The following is a 12,042-nucleotide window of genomic DNA, read 5'->3' as shown; positions in this document are numbered from 1 at the left end:
TCGGGCTCATCTTAAGCTTAACCAGCTGCTTCCCGTGATAAGCTTCTTATCAGGGTACCATCTTAAAATAATCTGATCATTTCTCTAAAGCCAAGGGGGTGGTCGAAACAAAGAAATTAACAGTGTTTTAGGAAAGTTCTTCACAAAGCATCTGTGTAGTAAATAAATAAGGAAACTTCTTATTTGCCTTATTCTAGATCTTTCTGAGAAGGGCTTCTGGACAATGAGGGGTACACAGCCAATCTGCCTCCACTATGGGTCAGTAATTCACCTTCTCAACAGTCACACGCTTCCTGCCTGGAACTTTCCTAGATGTGAGAAGGATTCAGGGTATTTCCAATATACAGTTTTAGTTGTAGGGCAAGGAAGCGCTACTCCAACTAACATGGACAAGTTTGTACCCGCATTATACTTTGTAAAAAATAAAGATTATCAGTTTCCTATCATAAACGCCTGTGATGGGTTTACAGTGTTACTTAAACATAATTGCTTTTGCCCAACCAGGCACTGAGGAAAAAGATCTCATCTGGGTAGTAACTTTTAAAAACCTTCCATTTTTTTTTTGTAAAAATAATGAATATTAAAAGAAAAATAAGAATGAACTATATACTTCTCTACAGGACTTCCAATATCATATATTCATTTCTGAGCTAGCTCTATTCCTTGAAAAGGGTCTCTCTTCAACCATAATAAGTGTGGATATGCAGATAGGTTTAAAATAAATCCAAATAATATTTAAAGGACTATATAAATGTCAACCAGGGATCCCTGGGTGGCGCAGCGGTTTGGCGCCTGCCTTTGGCCCAGGGCGCGATCCTGGAGACCCGGGATCGAGTCCCACGTCAGGCTCCCGGTGCATAGAGCCTGCTTCTCCCTCTGCCTGTGTCTCTGCCTCATTCTCTCTCTCTCTCTGTGACTATCACAAATAAATAAAAATTAAAAAAAAATGTCAACCAATCAAGAGACAGAAATATTGGACCCAAATAAATTATACATTTGAGATGCAATCTTACACCATTTATCCTCCAGGGAAATTGATTATCATCAAACGTCACTGCTGCTAGATCATATCTGGAGGAAAAAATCCTAAATTCATAATTTGATTTTAGTGTATTTTTGAAAAGTTCTAAGTCAAAAAACTACAGGTTTCATTTTGGCCTTTTAGAACGTGTTTCTCCTTTTAGTGAGGCCTCTGTGTTGCTCTGTGGGTGAACAAGCACACATGTGACATCGTCACACATGAATGCTGGGCCTGGTGGAAAGATTATGAAGAATGGAGTTTCCAAACTCCCGAAAACTCTGCCAGGAGTACTTGTGGAATTTTGGAACCTTGCAAAAATGGCACAAATAATTTACAGTTCACTCAAGAAAGAAGCCTGAGTTAACTGAATGAAACCTATGAGCTTGGCATGAACTTCAGGACTGTGGTGTCAGGAAGGTCTATGGATCCATTCTTAGGTGGTAGGGACACACCAACTGTTCATTCACAGGATCTAAGGGCCAGACAGAGCCTCAAAGTGGTGTCTGGGTATTCTCGTGTTCCCAGAAAATCCTCTTTCAAGGGAATGACAGTCTAACCTACCTGAAAAAGTATCTACCATCCACCCTGGTAGAGGATCACTGGCACCTCTAGCTAAAGAGTGCCTTTGTGTGGGTGAAAAATAGTCACTCCATTTGTGTGGCCTGATCTCAAGTTAGGGTGTCTCACTTGTGCCAAGTTCTGGCCCTGCTAGACCTCCTGACTGGGTACCCTTGAACAGTGAAAAACCTGCACAACTGTATGTGGCTGCCTTGCACAGGATACCATTTACCAGAGAGCTGTGGAATCAAACTGCCAGCTCACAGTTTGGCTCTGAAACTTGCCAACTGTGTCATCTCAGGAAAGTTACTCGTCTTGCCTTGAGGAAGAATGCCTCAGTTCTCTCCTGTGTAACATGGGGGTAGTAAGCCCATTTCACAAGGCAGATGTGAGGATTCAGTTAGTTATTAAATGGTAAGTGTGTATCTGGCACAGAGTAAAAGCTTGATAAATGTTATTATGCTTAACTCATCTAAGCAAGAGATGGGAATTACTGGGAAAGTCTCTCCCTGCCCCCAAATTAAGAGGACCAAAACGTCTTCCTTAAAGTTCATTCCCACTTGAATGGTCCTTTGTGGGTGTAAGAGGTGTCATGGACTGGAGATAAGGAGTCTGGGTTCAGATATAATATGACTGTCTTTAAGCTGGGAATAGCCCTCAGCCTCCTTGCATGCTCAGGTCCTCATGGGCAGCATCAGCAAAGGTGGCAGGAGGATCTTTGACAGGTTCACAGCTATTGCTCTTTTAGTCTAAGATTCTAAGACTGTCAAGACTGTGATTGAGTGACTATGTGGCCTTTCTTCCCCACTAGGGTCGTAGAGCCCCAGGGCTTCAAATACCCCAAATGCTAGGAGATTCATGCATGACTCAATACTCAATTACTTCCTTTTCAGCTCTTACCTTCAACGTAGGTGGGGAATGAAGCCAAGCTTTTTCTTGACTGTAATCAAGACAGAGAGGTTTCAAAAAGGGCAAAGCGTGATAAAAAATGCATTAACACAACTTTATCCATGAAACACGAAAAGTAAATAGATCATCAGTAACAGATATGAACCAGGTGTCAACCATTTCTGGATACAGGAAGAAAAGTGTGAATAAACATACACATTTCTTAATAAAGGTTACCCAAAGCCCAGAACATTTATTCATATTTTAGATAATCTGAAAACCTTACATTCCACCACCAGAGAGATGTCCATCAGCTTAAAAAATATCCCACAAACAAAATCCATAATCAATACAAAGCAATAATACAAAGGGCTCAATTTGTATTCTTAAGAATCTGGGTTTCTGCGTGAAACACTGCTGGATTAGTAAAAGCATCAACAATGTGATTATATGTTGAAATCAAGAATTCCCTTGGAGAATTTTATTTCCCTCGAGGTCTTTGCTTTGGTCACCTCTCACTGTGCTATAAAAATGTTTGCCAGAGATTTCTTCTCCTCCGTTCACTCACCTCTTACTGGTTTAAAAACTCCCTTATGTAAGTAATTGTTAATGTGCTATCTTAAAATAACAAAGAATACAATAAACAAAGGAGTGAACTGAAAACCGTGGAATTTCTTGTACTAAGTAACACCTCATGGCAAGGGTCAGTCTTCCAACAGCACTGTTGGAAGTGGGCATGATCGGCTAGAGACCTTCTAGAACATGACTGGATGGTGGTTTAAATGCTAGCTCTTAGGGGAACAATACTTACCATTTGGTTCCTTCCATAAGTGAATGGCCTAGACATAACTCTGAGAGGTGTCAGAGTAGGGAATTCATTCCTACTTTAGCCAGTCATAGAATTTGTAGTGGGTATGTCCGGAGCAAGGTGGTGTGAACACTGCAGGAGGGTGGAGAGCTAATGCCAAAGACAAGAGTCCTTCAAATGAGCAAAAAGGAAGGGTCTGTGTGGCCAAGGGTTATCCTCAGAAAGCTTACAGATTTTCATTGCTAAGAATCTAGTAGGTTATGTTGTCATTTAAGTATACATCTTTTAGGAAAAGGGTATCTAGTACAGCACAGCTACTCAATAGGTTGACCTGGGTTGATGGTAAACTCTGGGGCACCTGGCAGCTGGGAGAATTAGGGCCTAAGAGAGGGTTGGAACATCACAGGAACAGTTCCATCTCGCGATATTTTGTACAATGCTCTTCACTTGGAAGATGGGATAGCAAAGGGAGAACCAATCACTTAATCCTTGCGTAATATTCTAAAAATAGTGTTAACCATTATATATATATATATAAAACTGGAAGCAAAGACACCCCCATTTAAGAATATAATTCAATTTAGGACAATGACAAGAATTCAACACTAATCACACAATATACCATGCTAGGCAACTGTCCGTAAAGCTGCCAGAATGTGCTCGCTGGTATGCAATGGTTTCTTACACCAAGGATGGCGGGTTTCTTATTTCAGAATGGATTACCTTTAAGGAAATGAAAGACACAAGTCCACTGGGAATGAAAGGTCATTGGCTGCTAATGCGTTTATGGAAAAATGCACAATAACTCAAGGCTAAGTTGCATGCCCGGGAGGAAACAGAACTCTAACTTCCATAGGTGCTTTACATTCGTCTTATTTTCCAAGACGGAAGACAGGCCCAGGTGAGTGCTGATGGCCAGGTCTGCCTAATTCTGGTTAAACACCAAACCAAACAAAATCCGTAACTTCATGGTGTGTGAATGGAAGCTAAGTTTCTTCATCAAGATCGGAGGCTTTAAAATGATGATTCCTCAACCACCGATCTTCCTTTTGCATCAAAGGGCCTGGGGAAGTTAAGGTTGTACTGTGTTTCATCAAGATGGGTCAGCCTCCAGGTACACCCAAGAAGCCAGTTCAGATTTTCTTGGGCTATTAGGATACTTTTCTGAATGCTGGTCTCAAAGACAGTCCCCAGATTTTAGCAGAAGCTACAAAATATTACTTTAGTCTATAGTTCTAAAAGCTGCTGTTTTTATTTAGAGCCACAACGGAGGGCATTTGGTACATTTACTTATTCTCTATTGATAAGCTCATGACTGGCTTTCTTTAGTCTCTGGGGTAGTAAGTTTTTTTTAAAAAAGAGTTTGAGAAATGAAAGAATCTCTAATTATTGCACACAAAGAGGATTTTCATCATTATTTCTAAGGATATGCAGAAACATGTGCCAAGTCCGGTAGGAACTGAGAAACCAACAAATTTGCCTTGCTTATTATGTCTGATGAATAATCAAATGCTGAATATTCAGATGTCTGATTAGCCCTTTGTTTTTTTCACATGTGGACAGAGATGAACATCAGTTGATTCTCAACATTCAAGAATTAATAAAGCCACAGTCAAGAAGATGGATGAAAGGCCAAAATCTTTGAGATTTTCTAGGAGGTCACACTAAAGCATGTGCAAGCGTGGAGGTCTGACAATTGGAATAAAGACAAGTTAGCTTGTCTATACAGGGTGTGGCCTGCAGGCACTTTATATCCCGAGGGGAACAGATCCTAGTATGAAAAGCCTGTTTCACTCAGGAGCTCTGGTTTCAAATCCTGGCCTTCCCACTTATGGGCCGTGGACCTTATGTAAGTTACTGAACCTCTCTGCTTCCTCAACAAAAAAGGAACACAGTGATTCCTATCTTACAGAGAAGTATTTAAAGGATTAAATGAGATACTACCTGTGATTTGCTTGGACCACTGCCTAAACACTGTAAATGCTCAAGAAATGGTAACCCTCACTGCTGTTATTATCACTGTGGCCTTGATTCTGCTCTTTTTGGTTCTCACCGATCCCTGTGCTCTGGATAAAGTATGAGGCAAAGCTGTGGGATCTGGGGTCAGCCGAGACAGCGACCTTGTTACTCCTGTTCCCATGACCTAGGGTCTGAGGACAAGACCAGAGGAGGACAAAGTATCTGTCAAATTTATTTATTTATTTATTTTATTTATTTTTTTTCAAATTTAAATTCCAATGTTGGTGTCACTTCAGGGAAGGACTCTGTACGTTTGTTTGGTTTAATATAAACAGATTATTAAAAAATATACTTCCCCCTGCATGAATACTCAATGGCAAATGTACATGTATTCAATGATACTTTAAGGGTATGTTTTAATGAAGACTCTCCCTTCAGAAGTCATCTGCCACTTAGGGTAAAATGCAGATTGCTTTCTTCTGCTGCATTTGATGCAATACTATTACCAAAAGAAATGAGACAATCGTTGTTGGTACAAAGTTTACCTCTTTCACGCACACCCTCAGCATTTATTAGGCAGCTTTATATTTAGACGTAGCTGAACCCACATGTAGACTATGGCACATGCCACAATATGCCTGACACTGGTTCATAAATACGTGGTGGGTGGCATTCGGCTGGGTGTAAAAGGACAACAGTGTGGGAGAAGGCAATGGCTCCCCTGTGGGAAGAACACCTGTCCTCTTACAGCCCCAGAAACCTCAGCAGGAGCAAGCAGCGTTTTCTCACTTAAGTGTTCTCTGCTGGGGTTCAGTCTGGCCTCCGTTAGTAGAGTGACCATATGACTTATTGTCCAAGAGGGACACTTCAGGGCTGCACTGTTTAGTAGTCCTTAGCCGTACATGACTATTTATTAAAATGGAGTAAAATGCAAAATTCAGTTCCTTAAGCCCACTAGCCACATTTCCAGATTGTGAGGCACGTGTGGCTGGTGACCACCATATAGGACAGCACAGAAGCAGAACATTTTCATCACTGCAGCTAAGTTCTCTGGGACAGCACTGCTCTAGAAGGGATGTTCTCTAAGTGTACTGTTTGCACAACAGGAGTGAACTGGAACCACCCCCAGTAAACCAGGACAAGTGGTTGCCCTGGTGTCATGAAAGATATTTCACTTGGGCCTGAAATGAATGGATATTTAAGACACCAGCCCGTTTCCCAAAACACACGGCAACTTCATGTCAGAGGCTTGTAATGCCATGAGAAAGGATGTTGCCACACAGAGTTGTTAATATTCAATTTCCAGCACTGTCAGAATTTTCTGGAAAGACTGGAAATGCTCTTGTCATCTCCCCTGTCCAATACAACAGCCACTAGTAACATGTGGCTACTGAGCACCTGGACTGTGGCTCGTGTGAATTTCCATTATACGTATTAATCAAAGTAGACACCTGTGGCCAGTGGCCGTCAGACGGAACAGCGTGGCTTCAGTCATTGAACTCCATGCTCGAGAGGAAAAATTAGAATTTCTCTCCCCAGGTGGTGGTGGTGGGGGGGAGTATGGGGGATTTGAGTGGGAAGTGGAAGAAAGCTGCACCCAGGAGAACAAAAAAACAACATAAGCAGGTGGCTTCTGAAACAAAACGGCACCCTACCTCTTTATTTGAGGAGGCCTCCGCGGGGTCGCTGGGGTGGAGGGGTGTGCTTGAAGACTCTGCACCCAGGGGGGAGGAGCTGCCAGGAGACGGAGACTGGAACACAGCAAGGGAAGGACACAGTGAGTGTCTGAGGGCTCGTGAACAGGTGGCAGGGGTGGGAGCAGGAATGAGGCAGGGTGGAGGGGTAGGGGCAGGGGCAGGGGTAGGGCAGGCGTGAGAGGAGAAAGCCCAATACAACTGGACAAAACACTTCTATGGTAAGAAAACTTCCTTGCAAGAGGAGCCACCAACAGCACAGGAAAGTCCTGGGTTTTTCAAGTTTTCTTTTAAATTCCCACCATGTTTTCAAAGGAATCCTTGGAAGCTCAGCTGTTCTTTTCCTCCTTAGGCCAAGAGTTTAAATATAGCAAAAGCTGAGTATCAAACTTAAAGCCCTGAATGAATAAAGTGAAGGGGATCACACAGGTGTGTGGTTTGAAAATTTTTTCTCATTGACAAAGACTCTGGGTACTAACTGTCTTATAAAATCACCTGCCTGAGATGACCTGAATGGGAACGTAAAAATGGAAACAGGTATTTTCAGAGAGGTAGCTGGGATTGATGACCAGAAACCACACCATCTGTATTTCTCTAGTCTAGATTTCAAGTATTTTTCCTGATTTAATCCACAGGCCACTGAAACTTCAGAGATATTCTAACATCCAAACAATCTGACCGTGGCTGCTCTTGAAACAGTTCAAAAGTCCCTTATTCAATGATATGTTTGAAGATAAGGGTGAGAGGAACACCCATCGGGTGTGTTCCCGCCTCCGGAGGTGGCCCAGGCAGGCCTGGCTGCAAGAGAGCAGGAAGCCCCAGACCAAGCCCGACATGGCACGCGGGCCCTGTAAATACCCGCTGCTGAGTGGCCAAAGCAAGCGAGCAGGCAGAGGATGGGTGGGACTCAGCGGGACGCAGGAAACCCTACCAAGTTGCTACCCAAACATTTCTGGATGCTCCTGAAATCCTGAAGATGAAGGGCATCTTTAGGCGAGCCACAGGGATGCTTAAGCACTCTGTAGGGATGGTCCCGAAAGCAAGAGTGCACGGTGAAGTCTGATGGAAGGCCCCAAACCACCTGCAGTAAGGATCTGTTCTCTGAGCAAGTGTGGTGACATGAGGGGAGCTCCGTCCTGGGCAAAGGAAGAGTAACACTGGTGATTGATGAATCTGTTTTTCTTTTTTTTTTTTTTAATAGAATTTATTTATTTATTCATGAGAGACACACAGAGAGAGGCAGAGACACAGGCAGAGGGAGAAGCAGGCTCCTCGCAGGGAACCTGACATAAGACTCAATCTTAGGGGGATCCCTGGGTGGCGCAGCAGTTTGGCGCCTGCCTTTGGTCCAGGGCGCGATCCGGGAGACCCTGGATCAAATCCCACGTCGGGCTCCCAGTGCATGGAGCCTGTTTCTCCCTCTGCCTGTGTCTCTGCCTCTCTCTCTCTCTGTGACTATCATAAATAAATAAAAATTAAAAAAAGAAAAAATAAATAAAGATTAAAAAAAAAAAGACTCAATCCTAGGACCCCCGGGATCACGACTTGAGCCGAAGGCAGATGCTCAACCGCTGAGCTACCCAGGTGCCCCCTGAATCTGTTTCTGAGGCCTTGCAGGTGGTCCCCGTGGGGAGGCTGAGGTAGAAACTTCAGCAGAGCACCTCTGCATGGAAAGGTAGGATGTTCCATGAAGTTAGTCGTGCTGAGTGGGGGTGGGGGCACATTAATATACAATGGGGCTTCAGTGAGCAGTATGTGAAATCATAAAACAATAATTCTTTTCAGAAAGTCCGAATTACACACAGGAAACAAAGTGCCAAATGGATTGAACGATGAGGTGGTGACATGCAGTTTTACTCACTTTAGATGTTGTACGGTCCCAACCTAATCCTGTTGGGCCTGGAATTGTTTTCCATGAACCCACAGATCTGATCCTGGGCCGGGGGGTGAGGACCAATGAGCTTCTTAATCATTCACATGCAGAAATTGGCCCCTCCACAGAAAAGCCAAGATGATGGGTGCAGGGGTAAGAGCAGATATAAAGGACTCCTGCCTCAAGCCCCACAGCCCCTGGATGCAACAAAACAGCCCTGCATGCCTTTATTTTTTTTAAAAGATTTTATTTTATTTAAGACCTTATTTATTCATGAGAGACACAGAGATAGGTAGAGGGAGAAGCAGGCTCCCTGTGGGGAACCCAATGCAAGACTCAATGCCAGAATCCCAGGATCATGACCTGAGCTGAAGGCAGATGCTCAACCCTGAGCCACTCAGGTGCTCCCCAACCCCTTATGCCTTAAAAAAAAAAAAATCACACACAGAATTTTTTATTTGGCACTCAAGAGAGCTGGGGGGTACTGGCTGAGTTAGCTTTGTTTGGACTACTCAAAATTAATTTAATGAAGTCCCATGAGATTTCAGTGCCTTTGAATTTTCCTAGTTTTTCAAATTTGAAGAGCTTCCTCAGATATTTTACATCTATCTTTCTCCAAGTAATTTTCTGTGTCAAAAAGATTTTAAGGGTCTGGTCCCAGGGAAGCTAGGACAGCTGTTTTTTTCTTTAATTGTTTGACTTGAGGGCCATGTAAAAAAAAGAAAAGAAAAGAAAAAAAAAAACCTTCAAAAGTGTTCCAAAGTTCCTATTTCCTTATCTGACCATTTTCTGTTGCAAATCTTCTAAAAATTGATTCTCTCCAACACTGCAAACATCAGCTCATCTCTCCAGGTGATGTGAGAAGGCAGGTTATCCAGCCAGCAGGCCGTGATGTGGAAGAGGTAGGTCAGACCCCACAGTGAGGCTAAGTGAGCAGTGCTGGGTGCCAGCCAGGGAGCCTGGAGAAGAGAGACGCACATTGCCTTCATCGGGGCCACGTGCCCTCAATGCTCTCTCTGCTTTAGCATTCTGCATGCGCATGAAGCTCATTCACTTTTCCTTCTATTTGCATGTACAGCTGATGACCTCCATCTAGAGAGTTCTCCCGCATTCTTTCTCACCTTCAGTGCTAACTTCGAAAACAGTGCAACTTGCTGAAGCTTTCTCAGACTCTATTCGCAGTACTGTTCTACCCTGATGGCTTGTATTAGGTTTTGTAATGATCTGTTTACGTGTGTATCTCCCCTCCCCCTGGAACTCTTGGACAGGATCTCAACTTAATCAGCTTGGGATCCAAGTGCCTGGCAGTGGATCTTGCCAACAGTAGGCGCCCAGTAAATCTTTGCTGAATAAATGGTATCAGTGTCGTCTCTGGCTTTACCGTGTTTCCCAGCCTGTGAAAGGCAGATCAACCACTGATCTCTTTCGTTAGTGTCTCGTGGTCAGTGGTAAGCCCTTTTCTGATCGCACACTCTATGTGTGCAATGTTCAATCTACATTTTGAATCAGAGAACAGGGTCTTTGCCTGTAAAGATCTAACCTGAGCTCCAGCAAAGCTCTTTGGAAGCTGACAGCTGTCTCCACGTGAGAGGGGACCCTGTCTGGTGGAGGCCTACCACTCCCGACAACGTCGAGGTGGACAAACCTCTTCAGAGCAGACACCAGGCGCCTAAACAAAGTTCTTAGTATCAAATCCTCTCCAATGTCTGCTTTAATGGCCCTTTGTCCCTCTTCTCCAGCGTCTGCTCTGCTATATTCTCAAAAGTGGAGAGAAAACCAGAAATTAGAGAACGCATCCTACCTTCAAAGAATGTACTGGAGGCCAAGTCTAACCAATAAAATGATACAAACATTAAGTGATTACCATGTATTTCTCTGGCTGAGGTCCCATGCCTGCTGGATCACTGGCTGGATATTCAATTTTAAGCAAATGAGACTAAGGACAGGAAGCGAATGTACGCTTGGAAATTCCTCAGGTGACACACAGGGTAGCGAGAAGGAGGCATCTAAAATGTCCAAAGATGATGCAGTTATTAACCAGTCCCTGGTCTGGTTAATTACGGGAGGTCTTCTTAAGCTGCCTGTCCTCTGCAGACTGTGTTCTAGCAAATTCTCCACAACTATGGTCTATAATTACTGCCTAAGCTCTGGGGCTCCACAGAGTAGAGTCCTCAGCTATTAAGATGTCAGCTCTTTAACGCCAGGACAAGAGATGGATCGTCCTGTTGTGAGGTGGGAGATAGCCTCAAGATGCCAAAGCATCCAGAGGGAAAGCTAATCACTCATTTTATTTTCAATTGAACCTCTCCTGGGGCAAATGCTGTACTGCTGGTGGTAGAGGTGAAGCAAACAGCTCAAAGGACTTTTAGGCCATACTTGCAGGGCAGAAAAGCAGTGCAGAAATACCTATCATTCATTTATTCCTTTAACAGACATTTCAGTGACTACCTCTGCTCTTAATATTGGGCTAAGAAATAAAGAGGAAAGAGATGCTGTGGTCCTGTCCTATCTCCCCTTCCAGATGATGGGAGTAGGCAGGCATGTGGACACAGGGCTGTGGCAGGTGGCAGGGATATGCATCCATATGTGGGATGCAGGGGGGGGAAGGAGTAGTTTTGCAGGAGGGAAGAGGTGTGTCAGCAATGCTCTGTGGGGAAGGTGATGCTTCTGCTGAACCCTGAAGACTGTAGTATTTATGGAGCAGGATGGAATGGAGAGAAGGAGGAAGGTTCTGTAAACAGAGGCAGGGAGCTGGAGCAGCATAGCTCTGCCAGGAAGCAGGAGATGAGCTGGGAGGCAAGGACAAGGCACTGGAGCTGCACTTGATGACAAGCAGCCAGTGCCTAGTCTCCGCCCAGAAAGTGGGGTTTTCTTGGTGAGTCGTTGGCCTGTTTTCTGTCAGTGGGGAAGCTCTATCTGGGCACTCAGTAACAATTTCCTCAGCTGAAATGAAGATCTAAAGGATGGAGAGGATGAGTTATCACTTCCCCCTCTTCCCTTTCCTTAGTCCTTTCACCCCTGACATCTGCATGAAGAGAAGATTCCATCCTGGAAAAGCTGACCAGATGACAGTGAGAATACCCCAAATTAAAGCCAAATTACTGGCTCTTTCCAAATGAACAGTGTTGCTTTCAGAAAGGCCTAAGCAGTGATCTGGAGAGATGTACAGATATCTTGAAAGACTCCTGGAGAAATGCTGGCCAAAAGACATAAAAAGGGTAGTTCCACCAGGATTGTTCAC

General features: G+C 44.0%; 1 protein-coding gene across 7 annotated transcripts in view; it reads right to left on the bottom strand.

Annotated features, from left to right (window-relative positions):
- The window catches only part of APBA1 (amyloid beta precursor protein binding family A member 1), a 196,923-nt gene that overhangs the window by 32,448 nt on the left and 152,433 nt on the right, over positions 1–12,042 (bottom strand). For all 7 annotated transcript variants that reach the window (XM_077907580.1, XM_077907619.1, XM_077907591.1 and 4 more), the window contains exons 3-4: positions 6,890–6,985; positions 2,480–2,519 (exon numbers count right to left, since the gene is read on the bottom strand). In XM_077907580.1, coding sequence (XP_077763706.1) covers positions 2,480–2,519; positions 6,890–6,985 — 136 coding nt within the window. The remainder of the gene's footprint in view (positions 1–2,479; positions 2,520–6,889; positions 6,986–12,042) is intronic.

The sequence above is a fragment of the Canis aureus genome, chromosome 1 (assembly GCF_053574225.1).
Source record: "Canis aureus isolate CA01 chromosome 1, VMU_Caureus_v.1.0, whole genome shotgun sequence".
NCBI lineage: Eukaryota > Metazoa > Chordata > Mammalia > Carnivora > Canidae > Canis > Canis aureus.
The sequence above is the reverse complement of the archived record's forward strand: the minus strand, read 5'-3'. Positions and strand labels throughout refer to the sequence as shown.